This window comes from Ascaphus truei, chromosome 1 (genome assembly GCF_040206685.1).
Source record: "Ascaphus truei isolate aAscTru1 chromosome 1, aAscTru1.hap1, whole genome shotgun sequence".
NCBI lineage: Eukaryota > Metazoa > Chordata > Amphibia > Anura > Ascaphidae > Ascaphus > Ascaphus truei.
Window position 1 is genome coordinate 203,375,886 of NC_134483.1, and position 25,578 is coordinate 203,401,463.

A 25,578-nucleotide genomic window follows, 5' to 3' on the forward strand; every position below is an offset into this window, starting at 1 on the left:
ACCTATAGTAGGTAGAGACAGAAGTTAGCCTAAAGCTCAACACAAGAACCCCAATTACTGCACTCAAAGTGTGATATGAATACCGTAATGATAGGGGTATACAATAACCCACTAAAGGAGTAGTTTATTTCTCCCTAAATCAACACAATCGACCTATAGTAGGTGCAAAAGTAAGTCCTTTATTAATTACATTCTCTTGAAACTGAGCGAGTGTTACTTTACTTAGATTAAACATTTTACTACTCCTGCTGACTTCATGTTTTAATATCTTTTTTCTTTTCCCTCATTTTCCTCTTCTCCTGTTCTTCTCCTTTTTGGACCTATCGGAGATTCTATTTCTCTCAGTGGTGAGAAACGGTTTCTTGTTTCCCTTGAATTTAAAGATCCTCATGTCTCTAAACAATTCCTAGAAGTATCAATTTCTCTGTCATTAGATGATTTCTGTTAGCTTGCATTTCTATCTTTACTGGACTTAATCAGAAATTTATGTTCTTTTTTATTAAAATTTTTCCTATCTTGTGGTGTCTGATAGGATTTTTGACCTCTCTCTTCTATTTGATAATCTGGTCTATCAGTATAATTTTCTCCCCTTTTCTTAGAATTCATGAGTTCTTTATCATTCTCTTTCTATCTGGTTCTCTTTTCTCATAGATTTTATGATGGTTGATGGGTTTGAATGGGTTTCTAATTACCCAATTTCTTTGATTGACCTTCTCATAATCTGAGATAATCTGAGATCATCTCTATCTCATCCCGTTTAAACTTTTTTTGTTTATTTGACACTACTCCTTTCTCTAGGTTTTCAATCCTTTTTTTGAAGTATTGCGTCATTTTCCTTCAAAGTTTTATGGTTTGTGAAAGGCTCTAATTTTTCTGTGATGGCATTGATCTCTTTATCCATTTTATCCATTTTCTTTTTATGTTGGATGGTAATTAAGGGCATTAATTCAAATGAACAATTATCCAATACTTTATTCCAAGTCTGGATAAAATCAATTTCATCTAGGTAAAATGATTGGCTCTTTTTTTTATTCTTAGTCCTCTCGGGATCCTTTTATTTGACAAATACTTATCTAAAAATACCATATCCCACCTTTTATGTGTATCCTTAAATAATAATTCCTCTAATTTAGTGAACTCCATATCTATCATATCTTTATAGTTCAATTCTAGGTGTTTCCCTGTAGAGAGCATATATTCAGTGTTTGCATATCTATACAAACTTTTTGTGAATATATTGGAGATGACCGGTTTGAGGATCTCCATACTTTTTCTGTGAAGACTAGGGGCCCCAGAACAGAGCCTTGCGGGACAGATGATATCCAAGGGGTTGGAGTTAGAGCCTGAGATAGACACATGTTGGGATCTACCTGATAGGTAGAAATTAAACCAGTTTAAAGCATGCTTCCTTATTCTATAGTAGGACTAGGAGAAGTAAAAAACTTCACCTAACTGGTGCTACAGGTGTAACCACACGGAGTCGCAATGTCAATAGCTGTTCCGAGACAATATATGCCATAAACACAATAATCAGCAGTGCACAATATGTATATATAGTAACATGAAGTCCTGCTCACCATATAGCCCCATAATAACCTGGCATCGGGGATCTGAGCTGTGCAGGTGGGGGTCAGCAATGATAAAAACCACACTCACCCCGTTGGTACACAGATGTCAACCCGGCGGTATGGGCGACTGGAGCAATGCAGTGATGCACTCGTTGTCAGGTAAGTTTGAATGAGGAATAAACACTCACAATGATGGCGTTGTCTTGGGTCTCGGCGTGGCGTGCTTCAGTTCTGAAGTAAATAGGAAAAGGAGTAGAACGGAGACTGATAACAGCAAAACAAACAAAAATAGGGCTGGAGGCTTGAATACAAAACAAAAAATATTTTATTAATTGCGCATAACAGCAGCAGTAAAAAGTCCTCTGACGCGTTTCACACCGAAGAGGTGCTTTATTTTTTGGATTCAAGCCTCCAGCCCTATTTTTGTTTTGCTGTGATCAGTCTCCGTTCTACTCCTTTCCCTATTCCATAGGACTGGAGTTTGTTAAGCAAGATAACATGATCAACAGTATCAAAAGCCTTTTGCAAAATCTAGGAATATTGCACCAGTGAGTTGTCCCAGTTCCATTTCACACTGGATTTCATTGCAAACGTTTAGCAGGGTAGTTACCGTGGAGTGTTTGGGGCGAAAAACCAGATTGGAATTGGCTAGGGAAATTTGTCTTGGTATAGTAATCGCTTAATTGGGAGTGAACACATTTTACCATGACTTTGGATAGTATTGGGAGAAGAGAGATTGGCCTGCAGTTTGAGACAGTGTTTTTGTCCCCACTTTTGAAAATTGGGACAACTCTGGCAGTTTTCCAGGTCTTAGGGATATGTCCTGCAGACAGAATAGAGTTGACTATGGAAGCAATTGGTTTGGCAATGGCTGGGCCACCAAGTCTTAGGAATTTAGATTGCAGTAAATCAGGTCCACATTGGCTGCTTAGTTTTAATTTGAGGAGCGCTTGTGTAATCTCCTCTTCGGATACAGCAGACGGGCTTAATGACCTCGTACAGTACTGGTAAAAAGAAGTGCACTTCTTTTTACCAGCCTCATTATGTCTCTAACTCTATTCATATATCTCCATCTCTTCTTCCATCACCACTTCTCAGTTCACATGAACTCCTTTCTTACCTGTGCCCTCTGACACTACACAGCTATATCTCTGCACTAAAACACACCCCTACAAATCATCCTCACACATCCTATTTCTATCCATGCTTCTACTCCTTGCTTCTGGGGATATCTCTCCCAATCCTGGTCCCTGCCTTATTTCTACATGCGCTCGTCCTCGCCTGCCAATTGCAACCTCTACTCATTCTGGTGTCAACCCCTCCAACCTCATACCCATCCCCTGCCGCCCTCACTCCTCTCTCCCTTTTTCCTGTGCCCTTTGGAATGCACGCTCCCTTTCTAACAGTTCCTCTCTGTGCATGACTTTTTTCTCTCTCACTCTCTGCTCCTATTTGCTATACCTTAGACCTGGCTCACTCAGTCTGACTCTGCTCTGGAAGCTGCCCTCTCTTATGGTGTCCTTTCTTTCTCCCACACTCCGCGCCCTGATGGCAGGGGTGGAGGCGTGGGGCTCCTGCTCTCCTCTGTCTGCCGTTACCGAACCCTTCCTATTCCCCCCTCTCTTGCTTTTCCCTCCTTTGAGGCTCACACTGTCCAGATCTTCTCTCCTCTCCCTGTTCATGTGGCGGTCATCTATCGCCCACCTACCTCTACTCATCCCCCTTCTGCCTTTCTCTCTCACTTTGAATCCTGGCTCTCTTTCTTTCTCTCCTCAGACTCCCCTGTTTTTCTCCTTGGGGACTTCAATTGCCACATTGATGACCCCTCTCTCTCTTGGGCTTCCCGCTTTCTTTCTCTTACCTCTTCTGTTGGCCTTCAACAGTGGACTGCAGCCAGCACCCACAAGGATGGCCACTACTTAGACCTGGTTTTCACTAAAAACTTCTCTCTCTCCGATTTCTCCATTTCCCTTTTTCCTCTCTCTGCCCATCACCTCATCTCATTCTCTCTATCTCGCTTCTCCCCTTTTCCACCTCCATCTACCCCCCGGTTCTGCAGAAACCTGCGCTCTATTCACTTACCTGACTTTGAGTCCACTTTACGCTCCTCCCTCTCCTCTCTCAGCTCTGCTACAGACCCTGACAACCTGGTCAGGAACTACAACTCTGCCTTGTCCTCCTCTCTTGATCTACATGCCCCGCTTTCTCTCTGCCACCCTCGCCCTTCTAACCCCAGACCCTGGCTAAATTCCCACACGCGCATGCTGCGTTCCTCCACTCGTTCCTCTGAACACCTCTGGAGGACATCTCATACTCTCACAGACTTCCTTCACTATAATTTTATGCTACCCTGTTTCAACTCTGCCCTCTCGCAAGCTAAACAAGCCTACTTTTCTTCACTAATCAACATCCACAAGTCTAACCCACGCCGACTGTTCTCTGTCTTTGATACTCTACTCAAACCACCCTCAGCTGCCTCTCCTTCCTCCATCTCCGCTTAGGACTTTGCTGACTATTTTAAGGAAAAGGTGGAATCCATACATCAGAACATCCCATCTGTTTCTTCCTCCCATCCTACACCTCTTCCTAACTCTCCTCCTGCCTTCCTTGACTCTTTTTCCACTGTCTCAGTGGAGGATGTGTCGCTGTTGATCGCCTCTTCTCCCTCTACTACTTGCTCTGTTGACCCCATTCCCTCCCATCTCCTAAAACCTCTTGCTCCTACTATAATCCCTACGCTCACACACATTTTTAACTCCTCCCTCTGCTCTGGAACCTTTCCATCCTCCTTCAAACATGCAACAGTTATACCATTACTCAAAAACAGGAAGCTTGACCCTACCTGTCTTTCTAACTATCGACCTGTCTCCCTCTTGCCTTTTGCCTCTTAACTCCTTGAACGTCTTGTATTCTCTCGCTTGCTCCATTTTCTCAACACATATTCTCTCCTAGACCCTCTACAATCTGGCTTCTGCACTGCTCACTCCACAGAAACAGCTCTCACTAAAATAACTGACGACCTCCATGCTGCCAAAGACAGAGGTCCTTACACTCTGCTCATATTACTCGACTTCTCTGCAGCATTTGACACCGGGTACCACCCTCTTCTCCTTCACATTCTCCATACTCTTGGTATTCGGAACAAAGCTCTATCCTGGATCTCATCCTACCTCTCCCATCGTACTTTCAGTGTCTCTTCTGCTAACACCTCCTCCTCTATTGAACTCTCTGTGGGGGTACCCCAGGGCTCTGTCCTGGGACCGCTTCTCTTTTCTCTGCACACACTCTCTCTAGGTGACCTAATAACATCTTTTGGGTTTAAATATCACCTTTATGCTGACAACACACAAATGTACTTTTCAACACCCGACCTTACACCTGCTGTACAAACCAAAGTTTCTGAATGTCTCTCTGCTATATTATCCTGGATGGCCCTCCGCTGCCTTAAACTCAACATGGCTAAAACAGAGCTCCTCATACTTCCTCCCTAACCTGGCCCTACTACCTCCTTCCACATTACTGTTGGAACTACAATCATTCACCCAGTAGCCCAAGCACGCTGGCTAGGCATCACACTCAACTCCTCTCTCACATTCGCCCCTCACATTCAAAACATATCTAAAACCTGTCGCTTTTTCCTCCGCAATATAACAAAGATACGCCCTTTCCTCTGTTGCTCGACTGCTAAAACTCTGACTCCGGCCCTCATTCTCTCCCGTCTTGATTATTGTGACCTCCTGCTGCCCGGCCTTCCTGCCTCTCACCTGTCTCCCCTACAATCTATCCTAAACGCTGCTGCCAGAATCACTCTTCTCTTTCCTAGATCTGTCCCAGCATCTCCCCTTATGAAATCCCTCTCCTGGCTTCCGATCAAATCCTGCATCTCGCACTCCATTCTTCTCCTCACTTTTAAAGCTTTACACTCTTCTGCCCCTCCTTACATCTCAGCCCTAATTTCTCGTTATGCACCATGCCGACTCTTGCGTTCTTCTAAAGGATGTCTTCTTTCTACCCCCTTTGTATCTAAAGCCCTCTCCCGCCTTAAACCTTTTTCACTGACTTCCCCACACCTCTGGAATGCCATTCCCCTCAGTACCCGACTAGCACCCTCTCTATCCACCTTTAAGACCCACCTTAAGACACACTTGCTTAAAGAAGCATATGAATAGCACTGTGGATATTCTGAACACATGATACATAAAGCTTGGCCCCTGCAGACGCACTTACCAGAACTCCCTCCTACTGTCTCTGTACGGTCTCCCTACCTACCAATTAGACTGTAAGCTCCTCGGAGCAGGGACTCCTCTTCCTTAATGTTACTTTTATGTCTAAAGCACTTATTCCCATGATCTGTTATTTATATTATCTGTTATTTATTTGATTACCACATGTATTACTACTGTGAAGCGCTATGTACATTAATGGCGCTATATAAATAAAGACATACAATACAATACAATACTGAACATATCTTCTGTTGCAGTTTTACAATTTATTAAAATACAATATGTTTTTACGGAATATGTGTCACAACTTTGACCAGTGATATGAGACAAGGCGCTTCTGTCTTGCAACAAAAGGCCGCCTTATAGTTATGCTTATATGTCATGATATATTGCACCATTCAAGCCAGGACCGATAAGAGAGCAACTCTATCTGAGATCTATTAGTATATCGTTGACAAGTACCAATTCTACAAAGAAATAAACAAAAAAAGGATAGAAGAATGAATGATTGCTTTATTAGAACAGCTACGTGTCCTGGCAAGAGGGTCGGTTGCTGGGCAGTACACGCCTCATGGATGGTTATGTTCGATCATGGCAATGTTTGAAGGAGAAAGAGATTGGTCAGCACCAAGAGAATCAATTATAGACTTTCCTGAAACGGTCCCTCCAAACTGCCTAACCCGAGTGTCTGACTCAATACCATTAGCAGTATGGACTAACTAACTCTGAAAACGAGATGAACCTACATCCCAACTACATGATCAACTTGAGCATCTACATACAGCACACCCAGATGCAGGAGGAGACCCTGGAGAGAAGGTAAAAGATAGTTACAGGGGCCCCTCGCTCTCCCCCGGCAATCAATTTTAAAGTTGTGGAGAAGAGCATGGGGCCTCTATATGTGCTGGGCTCGGTTCGACACCCCCATTTTAAAATGTAGCACCCCACAGTTAGCGCGCCCCTGCTTTAAGCATTTAATTATTGTTTTATTACAGGGTACAGTAAAATCTCTCCATTATTTTTAAGATTTCTAAACGTCAAATCTACAGCCAGAAGAAGATGTAAATGGAAGTGTCGAAACCCTCATAATTTTAACGCTTTTTCATACTGTTGAGATATACTGTAAACATGATTTATACACTTTTATAGTATATTGTATTTGTATTGAGCACATAGACATACTGTATACATTATTATACTTCTAGACTACTGTGTGTTACTGTTTCATGCAAACATTTAAAATGCAAAACATTGCATATGCAAAGTAACTAGTTTATTATGTAATAAGACATTATTGAGTGGTCACATTAGTGCTGGGGGATTTGCCCACGCTATCGATTGGATGGATGCATAGAATAGACCAAGCCGTTGCTTCTCGGCCGAAATACAACTGGCCAAGGTCACTTCTCACATTATCTGGCTTTCCCTGATGTGTAGAGAAAAACTCACACACCCTCTCTGACCTACTGTACGTGACAAATATTAACAGGAGATTCCAAAACTGTGTTAAGCTGCTGAGCATAAGTAATTTCCAATTTACATACAGTAGCTGTGAAGTGTGTTTCTGTAAGCTACACTAAGGATAAGTATCTCACCTTTTGTTTGTAAATAATTAATCTCCTCATCAAGTGTTACATTAAAATATTTTAACGTAACAGTTGTAAAGAATATAAACATTGTTTCACAAATATGTGGCTAACTATTAAGCAAAGTTTCTATTATATTTCACATTGAAAATAAGCAACACATTTGCCATTACAAATTATCCATGTTTCTAACTAATCATTTTTGATGTTGTGTCTACTGTACACAGAGCGTTCAACATTCTTAATTGTAATATTTTCACATAGCATTGTATGAAGTCAGTGCACACATTGTCATATCCCCGTGTATTTAGATCTGTGAAGACAAAGATTTTTGTTTTAACCATGTACATGCCAAATTTTAGTTGATTAGTGTAGCTTAATACTTTTTCACACACATTGACAATTTATAGAACAACATTGTCCAATTAATTTTAGGTTAACAAAATACACCACACAATATCCTATAAATAGTGCACTTAACTTCTAACATTTCTAATTAGAAAATTACCTTGGACAATACTAAATCAAGAGTCAAAAAGTGGTAGCCAACGACAGTCAAAATTTGTCTCAATTATTAACACCCTGTCATCACAAGTAAATGTATCTACTCAGACACACAAATGTTAAGCATCTTTTGTTACTCCCTCTTTACACCCCCTCTCTTTCTCTTCTCCCACATCCCAAATCTTCTTCAGCTCATCCTTTACAGCCTCCCACACCCTCTATGTATTCATTTTGATAGATTTTCTAATATGTTATTAAGCATGTACATAAACTGTACAAGTATACAACCGTATAATGTAGGCATCCAACAAAAATACCTGTGACTTTTGTGCCTGAGTCCCCATTCATCAGTACATGGCAGGTCACCAGCAGCTGGTCCTGCTGGGCCACCGACAAGACCTGCGCTTAGTATGGTAAAGGAAGGGCCTATTAGCACACCCAGCCATTTACACTAACAATATACTTACATATCCAAAGCTTGAATGACAAGTTAACATTAGTCATTGTAGTCCAGGATATTATCATTAAAAATAGTGTACAATTACAAAGTGCACCTGAGCAAACTTTTTGTATTATATTAACACTATTGAACAAATTAATTATAACAAATTGAGTCCTGATCTGTGTGACTGTATTACTGTTCGATTTCAAGTGTGTTTTGTATCAAGTGTGGAGTTAGAACCAGAAGGGAAGTGCTATGCTGTGTACTGTATACTAGCAGGGATGGCTGAACTTGGGGAGTGTAAAGGGGGTTCATTTATTTTAAAATCGAGTGGTAATGGAAAGTCTGTAACTAACTTGTTTTCCCCTCTCCTGCCAGAGTGAGCCTGCAGTGAGTGTGGTTAGTTGATTGCTAACCTAACACACCTGGTTGGTGTGTGTGACCCTCTTTAAAACAAAGGCTTGTAACGAATCCTGAGCTTGCATGTCCTAATCTGTGTGACTGTATTGCTGTTTGATTAAATGTGCTGTTTGTATCAAGCGATAAGTTAAAACCGTAAGGGGTGAAACAAGGTTTAGAACTGTATATTGAAGTACAGTTAGTTGTTAGCACGTATAACTCCATAGTTGTAACAATGAGCAGGATTGATAATGACACTCAATGCACATCTTGCCACATGTACTGTACAGTATGTGCGCTTGGAGCAGCTGTTCCAGGGAGCATACCTCTGTGAGAAGTGTGAGCAGGTGGTTGCTTTAAAGCCTCAGATTACTGATCTGTAGAGGAAACTTGCATAATTAAGGGACATTGACAATCTTGAAAGGGGTTTAGTGCTCACTGAGCAGGCCCTGGCTGGGACCAGTGGTGGAGATGGTGGAGCTGTGAGTGAGGAGCAGGTAGGTAGCTGGGTAACAGTTAGAAGGGGAAGAGGCAGGCCAGTTCTGAGCTAACCCATCCCAATAGATTTGCCATATTGAGTGAAGATATTGGGAGTGTCAGGGCAGGACTGGCAAGGCTGGGAGAAACTGATTACTCTAGCAGCCAGAAGAATAGTTCCTCCAGTACAAAGAGGGCTCAGGATACTCAGAGACCAAGAAAGACTTTAGTGGTAGGGGACAATATATATATATATATATATATATATATATATATATATATATATATATATATATATATATATATATATACATACTGTATATATATATATATATATATATATATATATATATATATATGACAAAGAACACAAAGTACACCGCATGCACCCCAAATGTAAAGATTACCCAAAACCTGTCATAGGTATATCATATAATATCAAGAGACAGTGGTACTCAAAGGATAAAGATAATATAACACAACAGAAAAGTATCCATGAAACAAGCACACGGGTATACCAAAAAAGGATATATAATTTCAAATGTATTGACAATAGATAAAACAAGGGGAGAAATGTTTAAAAAGGAGGGGGTCTCTAGACTGACAATTCTAATGACCATGGAGACAAAAGAAAAAATAGTGAAAGGGTATCACCACTAGTTATTGTGGTTATTGTGGTAGGCAAATAGTTGTACCCAGATGATGCCACATAATAACTCAGCCAAAAGCACACAATATATACAGTAACACTGTGCTGCAGAAACTATGTCCTGGAGGATTGAAGAAAGGAATATAATAAACCTCATTCAAATAGAGCTAGGTTAGGCTCAGAGTAAAAGTGCCAGATGAATAAGTCCTGAGACATGTAGAGCATATAGCATCATAGCATCATAGCATCATAGTATGGAATTCATGATACATCACCAAAGTCTGATGGTATAGGGCAAATTGCAGATGAATCCTTTAATGGTGAAAAGTCAGGGGTCCCCTCCAGACACTCCCACTCCAACGCATTTCGACAAACGGTCTTCTTCTGGGAGTGGAGTATGGAGGAATGAGCTTGGTATTTATAGGGGAAGCCAAGATACAGAGTTTGCGCCAAATTTTAAAGTAAACAGCTGATGCATGTGAGAAATCAGCACTCAAGGTGGTTTAGATGTGACGTCATGACACAGTGTCCGTTGTTAAGCCTTGTTGCCAGAGACACATAGAGGAGCTGTTATTACGTGCTCCATATCGGGGCACCGCATTGTCCTAGTGACGTTATCACGTAGCGCACGCTACTCAATCTCGTTGCTAGAAGCTGCATATTGGCACTGATGAAAGCATCACATATTCCTTGTCGGGATGCCGTGTCGCCAAGGTAACCAGGTTGATGCTAATAAAACATATGAAATTCAGAGCTAGTCTTTACTTAATGTATAAGGCTGCATGCTGGTTCCCAACAGCCAATGAAAAGAGATCAAGTAAAACAAAGTGCATAAGACATCAATTATGTTATTGGGTTGTTAGGTATTTATGTCCCACGCAGTTCATCTTCTCTTATGTAGAGGGTACACACTTCTTTGTTGAACCTGGGAGATTTCCCAAAAGTAGCCTGGAAAGCTTGTTTCTTGATGAGATTGGCAGACAGCCACATCGCTGTTATCATCTCTATGGAGTGTTATCATCTCTGCTTACAGGATACCAAATAAGGAAGTAGTGGTTCATTTTCTCTTATATAGGGAGTATACACTCCTTTGTTGATCCTGGGGGCTGGTGGTGAATATACAAGATAATATATTGGCATCAATACTAGATCCCGTAATTTCTCAATTGTAGCCTAGAAGTTCTGATTTTCAATAGAACTGGCAAGTACTGTAGCCACATCGCTGTTGTCATCTCTGCTAGATTCCAAAACAGGAAGCAATAGTTCGTCCCCTCCCGCGTCCAGAGTATAGGCCTCTTTATATGTCCTGGAAGTTGGTAATAAATGTAAAAGATGATGTCTTCACATAGGTACATGGTTCCATCATTTCCAAAGACTGGACTGGAGATGCTGATTCTCATCATTATTGTCATCTCTGCTCACAGGACTTCAAACCAGAAAGTACTGGTCCAGGATATAAAACTAAAAAGGGGGAGGAAAAAAGAGAGAACCATATATTAGAGCATCCTAAGCAAATGAAACATGAATTCAAAAACTAAATGTTAGAGAAACATGGCAAAGCCTAGGTAGTCATTTAGTGCCCGCGGCATCATTGTTCCCAACTGTACAATCCACCTACACTCGCGTCTCAACAGGGCCCTCTCCAGGTCACCACCTCGGACACCCAGAGAGACCCGGTCGAACGCGAATGCGGTAAGAACCGCACAGTCAGACCCATGATGCTGCAGGAAATGACTAGCCACCGATGTAATCTTTTTAAAAGCATTCAAGTCCCGTCTAGCATTTTTGATGTTACGTGTGTGTTCCAGCACACAAAATCGTACCTCCCTTGTGGTCATGCCCACATAGACAAGACCACAAGGGCAGGAGAGCTGGTAGATCACTCCCTTGCTCTTACAATTAAGAAACGTTAACACCTTATATGTTCGTGACCTGGATGTGTCAGAAAAGGCAAAAGTTTGCCGCATGTACCTACAGGCTGAACAACCCCCACATCTGAAAAAACCCGGTTTAATCAGTTTGGATAAAAAAGTGGTATTGACCTGAGGGGTATAGTGACTGTGTACTAATTTGTCTTGCAGGTTTGGTGACCTGCGGCTAGCAAGACTCACACGTTCTCCCAGTGTGTTTTTAAGATCTTTGTCAGTCATAAGGATGTTCCAGTGTTTCTGTAAAATACCCCTCAGGTCAAACCACTGCTGGTTAAATGTGCTCACAAATCTGATTTTCTTTTGGCCTTGGTATTTGGGTTTGGGTTGTAACAAACTCTCACGGCTGATATTCAGACAATTTTGATAGCCTTTGTCAATTACTGCCTTACTATAGCCTCGTCTAGAGAAGCGATTTTTGAGTTCCTTAGCTCTAGTCTCAAAGATGTCTGCAGATGACATTAGGATGCTCTAATATATGGTTCTCTCTTTTTTCCTCCCCCTTTTTAGTTTTATATCCTGGACCAGTACTTTCTGGTTTGAAGTCCTGTGAGCAGAGATGACAATAATGATGAGAATCAGCATCTCCAGTCCAGTCTTTGGAAATGATGGAACCATGTACCTATGTGAAGACATCATCTTTTACATTTATTACCAACTTCCAGGACATATAAAGAGGCTCATACTCTGGACGCGGGAGGGGACGAACTATTGCTTCCTGTTTTGGAATCTAGCAGAGATGACAACAGCGATGTGGCTACAGTACTTGCCAGTTCTATTGAGAATCAGAACTTCTAGGCTACAATTGAGAAATTACGGGATCTAGTATTTATGCCAAGATATTATCTTGTATATTCACCACCAGCCCCCAGGATCAACAAAGGAGTGTATACCCCCTATATAAGAGAAAATGAACCACTACTTCCTTATTTGGTATCCTGTAAGCAGAGATGATAACACTCCATAGAGATGATAACAGCGATGTGGCTGTCTGCCAATCTTATAAAGAAACAAGATTTCCAGGCTACTTTTGGGAAATCTTCCAGGTTCAACAAAGAAGTGTGTACCCTCTACATAAGAGAAGATGAACTACGTGGGACATAAATACCTAACAACCCAATAACATAATTGATGTCTTATGCACTTTGTTTTACTTGATCTCTTTTCATTGGCTGTTGGGAACCAGCATGCAGCCTTATTCATTAAGTAAAGACTAGCTCTGAATTTCATATGTTTTATTATCATTAACCTGGTTAACTTGGCGACTCGGCATCCCGACAAGGAATATGTGATGCTTTCATCAGTGCCAATATGCAGCTTCTAGCAACGAGATTGAGTAGCGTGCGCTACGTGATAACGTCACTAGGGCGATGCGGTGCCCCGATATGGAGCACGTAATGACAGCAGCTCCACTATGCGTCTTTGGCAACAAGGCTTAACAACGGACGCTGTGTCATGACGTCACATCTAAACCCCCCGGAGTGCTGATTTCTCACATGCATCAGCTGTTTACTTTAAAATTTGGCGCAAACTCTGTATCTTGGCTTCCCCTATAAATACCAAGCTCATTCCTCCATACTCCACTCCCAGAAGAAGACCGTTTGTCGAAACGCTTTGGAGTGGGAGTGCTGGAGGGGGACCCCTGACTTTTCACCATTAAAGGATTCATCTGCAATTTACCCTATACCATCAGACTTTGGTGATGTATCATGAATTCCATACTATGATGCTATGATGCTATATGCTCTACATGTCTCAGGACTTATTCATCTGGCACTTTTACTCTGAGCCTAACCTAGCTCTATTTGAATGAGGTTTATTATATTCCTTTCTTCAATCCTCCAGGACATAGTTTCTGCAGCACTGTGTTACTGTATATATTGTGTGCTTTTGGCTGAGTTATTATGTGGCATCATCTGGGTACAACTATTTGCCTACCACAATAACCACAATAACTAGTGGTGATACCCTTTCACTATTTTTTCTTTTGTCTCCATGGTCATTAGAATTGTCAGTCTAGAGACCCCCTCCTTTTTAAACATTTCTCCACTTGTTTTGATCTATTATCAATAAATGTGAAATTATATATCCTTTTTTGGTATACCCGTGTGCTTGTTTCATGGATACTTTTCTGTTGTGTTATATATATATATATATAGTGACGAAGTGCATAGCTGTGTGTGGCGGGAGGGGGTAGCCAGGCTATATAATAAATCTAAAGCCCGTTTTGGTTACCCCTGCTCCGTGTATAAGGGTCCAAGAGAGTTACCTCTTGGGCCCAGTAACATTGTATTGTTGCCTTGAACTTTATTTGCAAAATGTAATAAAAACCATTTTTTGTGTTTTTCCCTTTCCAGGCACGCAATCAAGCATGGATTAATAGTGGGTGAGTTTCAAGTTTTTTTTGTAGAGGAACCATTGACAGAATGTGTCTAGAAGGGTGGGGTCCAGAGTTATCGGTTCCCCAATAAATGTACCCGCGAATCCTGCCTGATTCTTGGATACATGTAACACATTGTCCCAGCAATACTTCCCCTTGAAAATGTAAGCGCGACTCACCACTAGGGTACCCTGCTTCAGCACAGTCCAGAAAGGAGAATGAGGCATAGGGATAAATATGTATTCCTGTAGCTGAGGGAATGCCTAGGCTAAGGGGGGTATCCCAGCTAGTGCCAAGGTGACCCACAACCAGTATAGGGTTTGTGGGCACCCAACCAACATTTTTCTTTTTCTGTTCCCTGTACCCCCAAGACCTTCATCTAAAGTCCCACATAGCTGAAGGGGTTCCCCAAGACTCAGTGCTTATTAAAATGTATTTCAGTGTGTTTTACATTCGGAACCGATATCCAAACAGGCAGCCGGGCAAACCCATAGGTGCCGGTAGGTCTGCTGGACACTGGAGTTCAAAGCAGCCAGAGGATGCCCAGAGGTGTGAACGGCATTTGGTCAGCGGGGAAAGACAGAGTACTAGGTCTGGAGATCAATGGCAGTCCTCCAGGATGCTTCTTGTTCTGCCAGACCTATGGAGCGCCTGCCCAGCGGGTGGCATTGGGATAGCTGGGGGGAGATGTGGCAGGCTTGCACATGTCTCTTGGCTATTTCAAATTTCCCGCTGACCCAGCTTTTCTTCCCGGCGTGGCACTGATTGGCTGCTTGAGAAAGTTACCACGCGCTTATTGGCTGTCCAGTCTGCTTCTATTTTATGAATGAAGCAGAGAATACTAAAAGAAGCCGTGAGCCAATCAGATCATGTGTTCTCATTGAGTCAGAGCCGAAAGAGCACGGGCGGGCTTTTCAAAGATGCTTTGTTTGTAATAGCAAAGCGACCGGCTTCGATTTCAAGCCTGAAAAGCCTGCCGCCAGAGACTAAGTCCAGCCTTTTGCGTCCTAGTTCTCAGAATGGAACGTAGCGGTCGCGACTGGGATTTTATGCCGATTTTCCTTCCAGGAGATTTGGGCTGACTCACGGTCAGGAGGGACCAAGTTCTCCGAAGAGAACATAGCGGTGGCGTATGGAATTTTATGCCAATTTGGGTTCCAATAGATTCCAGGCTAAGTCCCGGTCAGGGTAAAACTCTCCCAAGAGTTCCCTGCACCTAGGAAAATGTCTAGGTTTCAACCCCATTGTTTTGCTCAATTAATGATCTTGGTAAAAAGGTAAATGTCCTGTGACATTGTGCAGAATGCAGCAACTAATGACTATGTCAGCAACCTTCTCAAGCGAGTACTGTAGGGCACCATCATATCTAACCATAAATCTGAACTGACTTTTCAACAGTCCAAACGTTCTCTCAATAAGTGACCGTGTGGATATGTGTACCACATTATAATGTTCCTCTGCAGAGTGTTACTCTGTAGGTATAGAGACACGTCCAGTTCCCATATCCTGCATCATCTGTAATAAAATGGGAACAGATATTAAGCTACAATGTTACAATGTAGTTACGTGTAGAATATCCAACATCTCATTTGTCGTATATACCACCTTCATCCAACATACATTAATTAGTGGCTTATACATACTGTAATGATTGAACCAGGTGTGCTGAATTACATATATCCATACTACAGGAATTAATCATTCCTGGCAACATTAAATGTGACCTCTGGTGACTACAGCTCTGCCCAATATGCTGTCTGACATTACAGCTGCACTGTGGTAGCAACATTCAGCACAAGTAACATTCATTATATTTGGCCAATTCGTATTCAATATACTCATCCAGCATATCCTGCATCATATCTCCCCGCCTCAGATGCACGGAAGAATGATGAGTGATGCAGTATATATGAATCGTGACAGGAACCAGGATATTGGGCTACCATACCCAATTTTCATGAGTGCATCACATGTAACCTGCACATTAAGGGATAGTGTTTCTGGTTACGATACATCATATCGCTTTTACGTGGCGGGGGCGTCTTAACATGTGTGCAATCTACAGCACCCATCACATTGGGTAGTCCGGCTATGTTATAAAAGCCAGTCCTAAGTTCCTGCCACTCTGTCTGCTCACTAGGAAAATGGAGATAATTCCTAGTGCGTCAATTCAGTGTACATAGAAACTGGATAAGAGCCGGCGAAAAGGTTGCCTGTGAAACCCTGCCTACTATGTCCACTGTTGTCTGAAAAGACGCAGAAGCAAGAAAATGTAATGAGCTCAGCATTTTAACAAGGCCAGGGACTGCACAACCTCTGCCTGTCGAGGGTTCTAAATCTTCTTTGAACTCGAAATAGAGTTCGAAGATTGCTGCTAAGCTCAATCTATACTGACTAATTATCTCCTGCTCGGTCAGGCAAGGTGGTTCGGTGATGATACAAACGTGGCTGGATCACCATCAGCCTGACCCTGTGAAACCTCTCATCCCTCTCTTCCCTCACTCTTCTCTCTCTCATCAAAATAGCTATCCTTCTACGCCACCTCATCTGTATCTCGAACCATCCAGCTAAATCAAAAGCAGCCATCTCCCCCAATAAGGAAGTGTTAATTTGGGGTGCTTTAAGTAGCCATCTAATTAAGCCACATGACTTTAAATGAGGCCCTCTCGGATTTAAATGAGCAACACAAACAATATCATACATGTGTTTTTTTTTTTTTAATAAATCAGTTCTATAGAATTAGATAATACTACTTTTTTTCTTTTATCATTTGAGTTAATGCCATTTTTAACGTTTAATATTGATTATACTGTACTGAGCATCCCTTTAGCCCACCTCTCCAGCAGTGCAAGATCTTTATAACACTTTCCTGTTTGTGATAATTTGTTGGCAATATTCCCAGCAGTTTTAGCTGCAAACTGTAACAATATATAATGTAACCTTAGTAATAAGAATACATTGTAGCTGCTGAGTTACACAGACTGGAGGATTGATTGAAACTGAAAGGCAGCCATTTAGTGAACCCTGGGAAGCAGGATTTTGCTGATCAATGATGGGAGAACGAATCGATTGGCAGCTTAGGTAATTAGTTTTCTATAAAGGTAATCAAAGGCTGCATATAGAAAAAAATAAGTTTCCTTTTAAATGTCACTAGACTATTTGACTAGAGCTCTTTTATTACTAACTGCATGTTAAGCAAATCAGAATTCCCTTTTTTTTATGGATAGCATACAATGGCGCATGTATTGAGCCTATCTTGCCTCCCTTCAGGTGGCGGGAAAAACTAAACAATTTAACCTGGGATTTGCATTTCGGAGCTACCTGAATAGCAGTGACTGGCAAAAATTGCGAGTTTCAGCCTTCCTTGACTTACCGCACAGCTTATCAAAGCAAGAATGACAATACTGGTGTAGCCCTTTTTCTGACGCCTTCCAGAGGGACTACTGGTACTGTACTCAACCTGCGGCTCCAGGAGATCTGAGCCTCCGCTAGCTGGGAGCCTGGGGTAACGGTTCTAGCGCAGCGCCTCCACTTGCCCAGGATCCCCGTTATGTAAGATTGCCCTGGGCAAGAAACATACCAACAGTGCGTGCAACCAAGTTTACTATGCATAGGCAACCATATCTTATTCTCTATATAACATCACATATAACTTGCATATATATGTATATTATAACGTTAGAGTCCTTATACTACCGTGGCTCAGCCACATCCCTAGAGAATTTGTCCAGTATAACAGTGGCTCCGCCACGCTCTTATAGAGTGTTGTCCTTGTAAGGTATTAGGTAATATGCTCAGTCCGCTAGCCACTTGCTAGTGTCACTACAAAGTTATTCCTAAGGCGGGATCAGCGCCTGATGACCGGTGTTGGTGCACTTGCTTTTACAATTGTACCTTCCGGTCACGGCGGTGACCGGTGCCTCTTCGCAAAGGGTCCGTTGCCTCCGCCATTGACCTCCAGATGTCGCGGTGTCCAGCCGTCTGATCCCAGATGCCTGTGACCGTCCACAACTCTGTGCGCTGTCCCTAACTAAGGTGACAATTTCTTCCACTATCGGGCGTCCCTGCAGTACAGCAGCCTACTGTGACTCAGGGAAACCTCCTATGGGCCTGGGGGTAATAGCTGGCCTATGCAGGCGGGTCACGGACCCCCTGCACTCACACTACCTCCTCTCGCTCTGTCCCGATCTCCTCTGCCTAGCATGGTCTCTCCCCCACCTTCCTGTTCCTCCTTCCTTAATTCCCGCCCTCTCATTGGCTCCTAGCGTCAGGTGACTGTTCCAGAGCTCGCGGGAGTTGTGGTCCATTATCAGAGCCTTTCCCTTATTGGCCTGTCATTCGCGCGCTCCCATTGCGCATGCGCGACCTCTTCACCCCGTCAGTGTCCTTTGCAATATTGCGCAACAACATGGCGGCACCCTGTACTACCGTGCCGTCGCGGAACCTGCCGTACTCCCTCCGCACGCACACACATGGTATCTAACACACCCTTACACTGGTATAAAAAAAAAAGCCATTTCCAATTGATTTTGACATTTTATCACAGCTTTCTGAACAGCTACACATGCAAAATCACTTGTAAAGTCACTTATCGAAGCCGCCAGAATAGGTCCCTTAGTGAGGACACCCATCGCAGATCTACAACCGGGACCTACCTAAAGAAAACATATAGGGGAACGATGAGGAAGACCAACAAAGGGACCCCAAAGCTTGCAGTGCTGCAGCTTCCATTTGCACAGCTCAGCGTCTCACTCTCCCCTCCCGCTGAGTGCGTGTGCAGTTGACAAAATGTGACAACACTTGTTCCTCTTATTTCAATGAATTGTTACCCGTCAAAAATGAACTACGTGCGTTAAAACACGGGGAGGAAAAAAAACACCTTTTCAATAACACATTTATTTCCAAATTTACTGTACAATAGGAACACATGTACTGTATGGCTTTAGTCTATCATCATCATGTTGACAAATAAACTGCTGTATAAACAAAGATGCATATCGTTAAGGCTCGTAGAATAATATAGTCATCCCTTTCTCTTACTGCTATTCAACAGATTATTGCCTTACATGTGCATGGCACAAATAAGATTGTATTGATTAAAAATACCAGTAACATTCCTACATTTCCATGGTTTTATAGTTTCATGGCTTTCAGACAGAGGTACCTCTGCCCACTAAGATGGCCTAGTGCACGGGTGGCCTACTCCAGTGCAAAAGGATAGGTTTGTATGATATCCTTGCTTCAGCGCAGGTGGCTCAATTAGTGGCTCAGTCAACAACTGGGCCACCTGTGCTGAAGCATGGATATCCTTAAAATCTGACCTGTTTTTGGCCCTTGAGGACTGGAGTTGCCCACCCCTGCCCTAGTCACAAGTGTAATCTGAAATATTATATCAGAAAACCGCTGACCAAAAAACATGCCATTTACAAAATACTTCTTTTTATTTACAGCACAGAGCATAAGACATGTTTTTAATGAGAAAGCAACACAGTGGTGTGTCACCACCTATTAAATTCTGGCACATTGCTCAGAAATCATACACGATGAATCCTAATAATAGGGTTGTGATAAAAAATAGATCACAATATTAGCCTCCATTGTTCTTGCTTTCCTTTTGCTAATATGTGTGATGGCTGAAACAGAGATTGCATTTACAAACAAGACTAACTGAATAGACAAATACACAAACCTTTAAATGAAAGTACATTTTACTATATAAAAAAAAAATAGTGGTACAGGTAATAACATTATTTCTTAGCACTATGCAAAAGACCCGCTTAAGCATATTTCCCCTACATGGACTATAAAAAAAATGTAAAAAAAGGAGCCTTATTGGCAAGTATGCACAGAGCTTGTTCATTTTGTCTAGCATCAACAAGAATCTAAACATGGCACTATTTGTTTTATATTATAATACATATTACCACCTTGTTTATAAAACTCAAATCCACACGTCTAATGTTCCACACTCCTCAGGTTACTCCCTCTCAGAACACACTCACTCAAGCAAAGATGGCAAAAAAAAATAACCAGAATTTAAAATGAGAAATGAATTGCTGATATGCACCTAGGGCCTCATGCAGAGAGCAGTGCTAACAGGGAAAGCGGCATGTTTTGCCGAAATCTGCCTTTAGAAAGGCAGATAATGGCGAGTTTTAAAAAAAGCGCCATTTTTTTTTTTTTTCTGAAACTCGCCGCGCGGCTGGAGAGAACAGAAATCTCTCCAGTGTTGAAAACGGCCGTATTCAGAGAGCCGCGAACGCCATCTAGTGGCTGTTCGCAGCAAAAAAATGGCGCGATTTTCAACATTTTGCTTCGCCAGCAAGAAGCTGGCGCTCGGCGGCCGGTGGGGGAGAAAAAAAAAAACGTGATTTTTTTTCCCACTAGTTTCAACAGCGCTCATATCGCTGGTTGAAACTCTCCATATGCAGACAGGATTCTAAATGCAGTTTTATGCCCTTTCTGCATATGGAGAAAAAAACTCTCCATTACAGTTACTTTTTATTCCCCTCTCCAATTTTAAATAGCGCTGCTCTCTGCATGAGGCCCTTAGTGTTCTAAATGACATGAAGGAATCGTTAAAAAGAACAGCACTACAAATGTTGGCATGTTTTAACGTTTCAGGGTACGTTCAAAGCTTCTGGCATGCCCCTTCTTTCATAGCTTGCTTCTTAGATCCCCTGTTCCATCTTTAACACATCTATACCTTGTGGACACTGTTTCAAAATACCAGTATCTAACAGTGAGTCCATGCACATCCCGGATGCGCTTTCTGCTAAAAGTGTGACCTCAGTTTTGTTTTCAGAAAAAGTTCTAATTACTTTGGTGACATAACAATGTAAAAAAAAAAAAAATGGTATGAATTCTCCTCCACTGTCACCTGTCACACTGATCTGAGCAGTCACCGCGTCATTATGATAATGGTACCAGTGACTGGTTTTCCCTGCAGGCGTCTCACTACAAATTCTTCAATACCAGCTTATATAGTACTTGAAGAATGATCATAACAAGCGAGTGGACAAGGCAATATATAACCGTGTTCTCCTGAAAACATATTTTATATGGTAACATGGTTAATGCTGAAACTAAGCTACACTAATATAATCATAGACAATAATTTCATAGTAGGATGTCAACGCATAGAATAAAAAGTGATTTAACGTTGGCACAAGCAATAGCAGTGATTAGGGTTTATTGCTTACACCTGGTTTCCAGTTTCTTTTTAACTTGTGCCAGGTGTTTATTTGAAATTGGCATTCAATCAGACATTCACCACATACTATTATTAGGTCACTTCCTTCCATAAAAAAAGATCACTGACTTTTTCTGCTACTGTAGGTCACTTTTGGGTCAGTGCAAATAGAGGATATCTAAGGTTTAAAGTCTAATTTTCTCACATAAACAAAAAAACAGGCAAAATGAGCACCTAATACAAGGAATACTTGCGGATTGCACCTATAACTTACTGTTATTGTATAGCATTTTGAATTACTGAAAATATTAAGCTTAGTAAAATACAGCATAGCACAGAGATGTACATTTAAATGTGCTGCCTTTGTATCTCAAGTGGCAGGAGAACTTCATCCATATCTTCTTCTTATGAAGTCCATGTATGTCCTTTGTCGTTAAGCACACACTCTGTTTCCAAACTCTCGGTAAAGTCTTTTAATAACAAAAAAAACAGTAGTCGTATCGGGCATCAGTTTAAAGACGTTAAGTATATTGTTCTGTAGAAGTTTGCTGCAGTGTACCGCTGTATGGTGTATTGCTTATGTCATTCACTGGTAGCCTCCTTCTTAGTGGACGAAGGGCTCTCTCGAAGTGGTAGCAAGTCGTAATGACATGGAATGTGGCTGTTCTTTGGAAGGTCGTAGAGATCTTGGTTGCCTTTGCCATTGTTATTGAATGTTCCTTGGACGACACTCACAGTAGGTTCTGTAATAACAAGACAAAAGAAATCAAAATACAGCTTTGCTTGTGCAAAAGTGTAGAGCTAAGGTGCGTAAATATTCTCTTAACCCTTTCACTGCCGGAGGGGCCTAGTCACAAACCAGTGCACGGTCAGCGTATGGAAGTACCGTAAATGGTTCTGGAAATGTTCTTTACGGCTGGAGCTAGTTTTTAATGTGGCTCTCCCAATGGACAACCTCACCATATTATAATGAATACCAAATTACATCAATTAAATCAATAAAGTTCGTATTTTACTGTCAACACATGGTCATCTTAACTACAGCCCTCAACAAGAGGACACTTTACTTATTGAAGTGACCCTGGGGTTTGATGCAGATTTGATGAACACCAATAATAGATAATAGACATGCACAAGCAGCATATACAGACCAAGCAAACCGAGCTCTTCTTACTGCCTGTGCAAATGGCTTACAATGCAATGAGGTTGGTGAATACTTTAGAAAGATAATGCTCTTCCACATGCTATTTTGGGGGAGAACTAGCATTAATAACAATACCTCAAGAAGGGATATATATCTCCAAAAATATTGGGGGCGAGGAGTATAAAAATAGTACAATTTGTTCTTTGTCAAAGAGCAGTTTTTTTTTAATACCCCCACGTAAACCTAGTGGATTTATTTGGTGCAAACTGCACCGGTTATAGGGGCAAAGTTTGATGCATCACATTATAATATTGCTCTGACTCTCTCCTCCTCTAACTTCCTATAATCACTCCCCAAAACATTCATGGCGCAAGTGTAGCTAACTGGAGAATGGGAAATGGAGCAAAGCCGCTTGATACATTAACGCAGTCGCGCTGGGTTACACAGATTCATGTTGCTCCAGCTTTCAACATTGAAAACATATCCTCCTTGTTTGTTTTTGTCTAAAATTAATCCAGGGGGGAGTGTGTGGGGAAAGGGGAGGGAGAGAGATGGGGAGAGAGAAATGCATGGGGGTGGGGGAGGGGGTGAGGGTGAGATGGGGAGAGAATTAGAGGGAGGCAGATTGGGAGAGAAATGGGGGAGGGAAGAGATTGGGCAGCAAGGCAGAGAGAAAGAGAAAGGAGAGAGTTAGAGAAAGAGGGTGGAGGGGGCTGAGAGAAAAGGGGGAGTGAAAAAGAGAGGGGGAAAGGGAGAAGTGAGAAAGAGAGGGGTTAGATGGCTGAGAGAAAGAGAAAGGGGGAAGTGAGAAAAAAGGAAAGGGGGAGTGTGAAAGAGAGAGGGTTAGCGAGAAGAGAGGGGTGTGAGAAAGAAAGAGGGGTTAAGAGGGAGATAGGGGAGGTATAGAGAAAGATGGGGGAAAGAGAGACTGGGGAGGGAGAGATGGGAAATTGTGAGAAAGAGACGGGGAGAAGGAGCAGAGATAAAGAGAGAGAAGTAGTGAGAAAAAGAGACAGGAAGTGAGAGAGGGAAGGTCTGTATGAGTGAGAGGGGGAGGGGAGAGTGAGATGGGGTGTGTAAGAGAAAGAGGGGTGGGGCTTGAGGAGTTGACAACAGGAGGGGCCCAGGTGGAAACTCTAGTCCTGGGATCCCAGGAAAGCAGTCAGTGACCCCCTCATCAGCCTTCTGCCTTAAGGCACCTTCCGGCAGTGGAAATCAGCCTACAGACCATTCAAGTCAGAACATGTTATGGTAGAAGGCTTCTTAGTAACTATGGGTCTATGTTCTTTTGACTAAGTCACTGAGGGCCATATTCACTAAACCGTGCTATTCCACGAGTAACCTTCCAGCGCCATAAGACACCTTGGGCCATATTTACTGAACAAATGAAGTAAATGGACTATAAGATCTCTTCCAACGCCAGAAGGTGTCTTATGGCAGAAGACATAGCATATTGGCCTTCTTGTCTCATTCACTTGAACGGGCTGTAAGGTGTCTTCCAGTGTCAGAAGGTGTCTTGTGGTATAACACAGCTTAGTAAATATGGACCTGAATATGTGAGACAAAGGACCAAACCTACTAATCAGGCTTATGCTATATGACCCCTTAATGATCATTGCCTTTAATGGGCGTAAGGTGTCTTACTGTGCTGGAAGGGGCCATAGCAGAAACCTTCTTAGAAAATATGGCCCAACATGTATTTGTTATTCTTTACGTGACTGTAACAGGGGACTTATCCCTGTTCACAAAGGTGCCTCTAATCCAGCAGTGTGGTGGTTAACTGCTGGTAGCAAATTAACTAGCACCACCTGCCTGATTACAGGTAGTAGAAAAAGCTTGCCTTTGAGACAGGAAGTAACTCCTCCCTAGCTCTGACTGAGAGCTGACCTTTGGAGAGACAGAGCAGAGGTTCTTGAGTCCCAGGAGAGACTGTCCAAAAGAAACCCAGATCTCTGGAGCTGAGCGGTCTTGAGCTCTGCACAGCAGAGCTGAATTCAAGACACAGGGAAAACTACTGCACCTGAAGCTGAACCAGGAAGTGAGATTTTCCCTCCAAGAAACAGATAAGACTTTTATTCTTAAGAGACTGCTTATATCTGCTTATTTTCATGCTATATGTTTTGGGGCTGCGAGAACTGCTTGACTAAGGGAGATTTGAACTAATTGCAAGGATTTCACTAGAAATACTCCCAAGTGAATGGAAGCTTTGTTCCCCCCCCCCCTGTGTTTGGATAATTTCCTGATGAAAAGGAACAGGCACAATAAAGCCTATTATAATAACTGTCCACAGTGACATATATAATGTAACATAAGAACTCCCGCAATTAAATGACTCCCCTTCACAAGGAGAGATGGTATTCAGTATGCAAAGTAGTTTTGCCATAAGATATTGCAAAAGAGCCTGGAAACTACTCTATAAGGGACTATTTGCAGCCATTGTGTACAGACGAGACCAGTAGTTTACAACACATAATATTTGTATTTATTTATGAAATTATTCATGACAGTTTAAAGAACACCGCCACATGTGATCTTAAAAAGCAAGCCTTATACACACTTAAACCAATGTTAGCCAAAAATACCTTACCATGTAGGGCACCCCTTTGAAAATTAATATGCTGCAATAAAAAGCAATATTGTATTGAGAGTATGTACAGTATACAAAGTATGACTCTCCAAAAATAAAACCAGTGAACACCACTACCTGTACGTAACCCCCATCAAACACCCACACAAATACCCATATGGTGTGATTGCATACCACAAACAAAAAGTGATCATGATGCTGAGCAGAGTTTTGTTTTAACTACATTTTCTAAGAAAAAAAAAACCCAGAGGGGCTTCAGATAAACAGATCACCGCATTTGTTTTCAGAAAGCTGGAGGGTTTACTTTCCCCAAAAATCTAATTTATTGGCAGAGCCATAGGCACCGTAGGGCAGAAGGAAAGACTTTCTCTCATGTCATACTGCTATTGTATCATGAAATCAATGTCAACGGTGCTAAAGAAGTTGGAATCTAGTTGATATACCCGGTGCCATAGATATTGCAGACTAGCTCACAAATTCACCATGATTCTCCTAA

General features: G+C 42.1%; 1 protein-coding gene and 1 long non-coding RNA gene across 3 annotated transcripts in view; one reads left to right on the top strand and one right to left on the bottom strand.

Annotated features, from left to right (window-relative positions):
- The first annotated feature begins 14,069 nt into the window (after window positions 1-14,069).
- Window positions 14,070-25,578, top strand: part of LOC142495233 (uncharacterized) — a 66,768-nt gene continuing 55,259 nt past the window's right edge. Inside the window, exon 1 of the long non-coding RNA XR_012801701.1 lies at window positions 14,070-14,165. This is a non-coding gene — a long non-coding RNA (uncharacterized LOC142495233). The remainder of the gene's footprint in view (window positions 14,166-25,578) is intronic.
- The window catches only part of MEGF10 (multiple EGF like domains 10), a 156,211-nt gene continuing 149,527 nt past the window's right edge, over window positions 18,895-25,578 (bottom strand). Inside the window, exons 24-25 of one of the 2 annotated variants that reach the window (XM_075600419.1) lie at window positions 25,083-25,113; window positions 21,970-22,094 (exon numbers count right to left, since the gene is read on the bottom strand). In XM_075600419.1, the coding sequence (XP_075456534.1) occupies window positions 25,106-25,113 (8 nt within the window). In that variant the 3' untranslated portion in view covers window positions 21,970-22,094; window positions 25,083-25,105. Of the gene's footprint in view, window positions 22,095-25,082; window positions 25,114-25,578 lie in introns of both variants that reach the window. The other variant, XM_075600409.1, reaches the window with a different exon arrangement.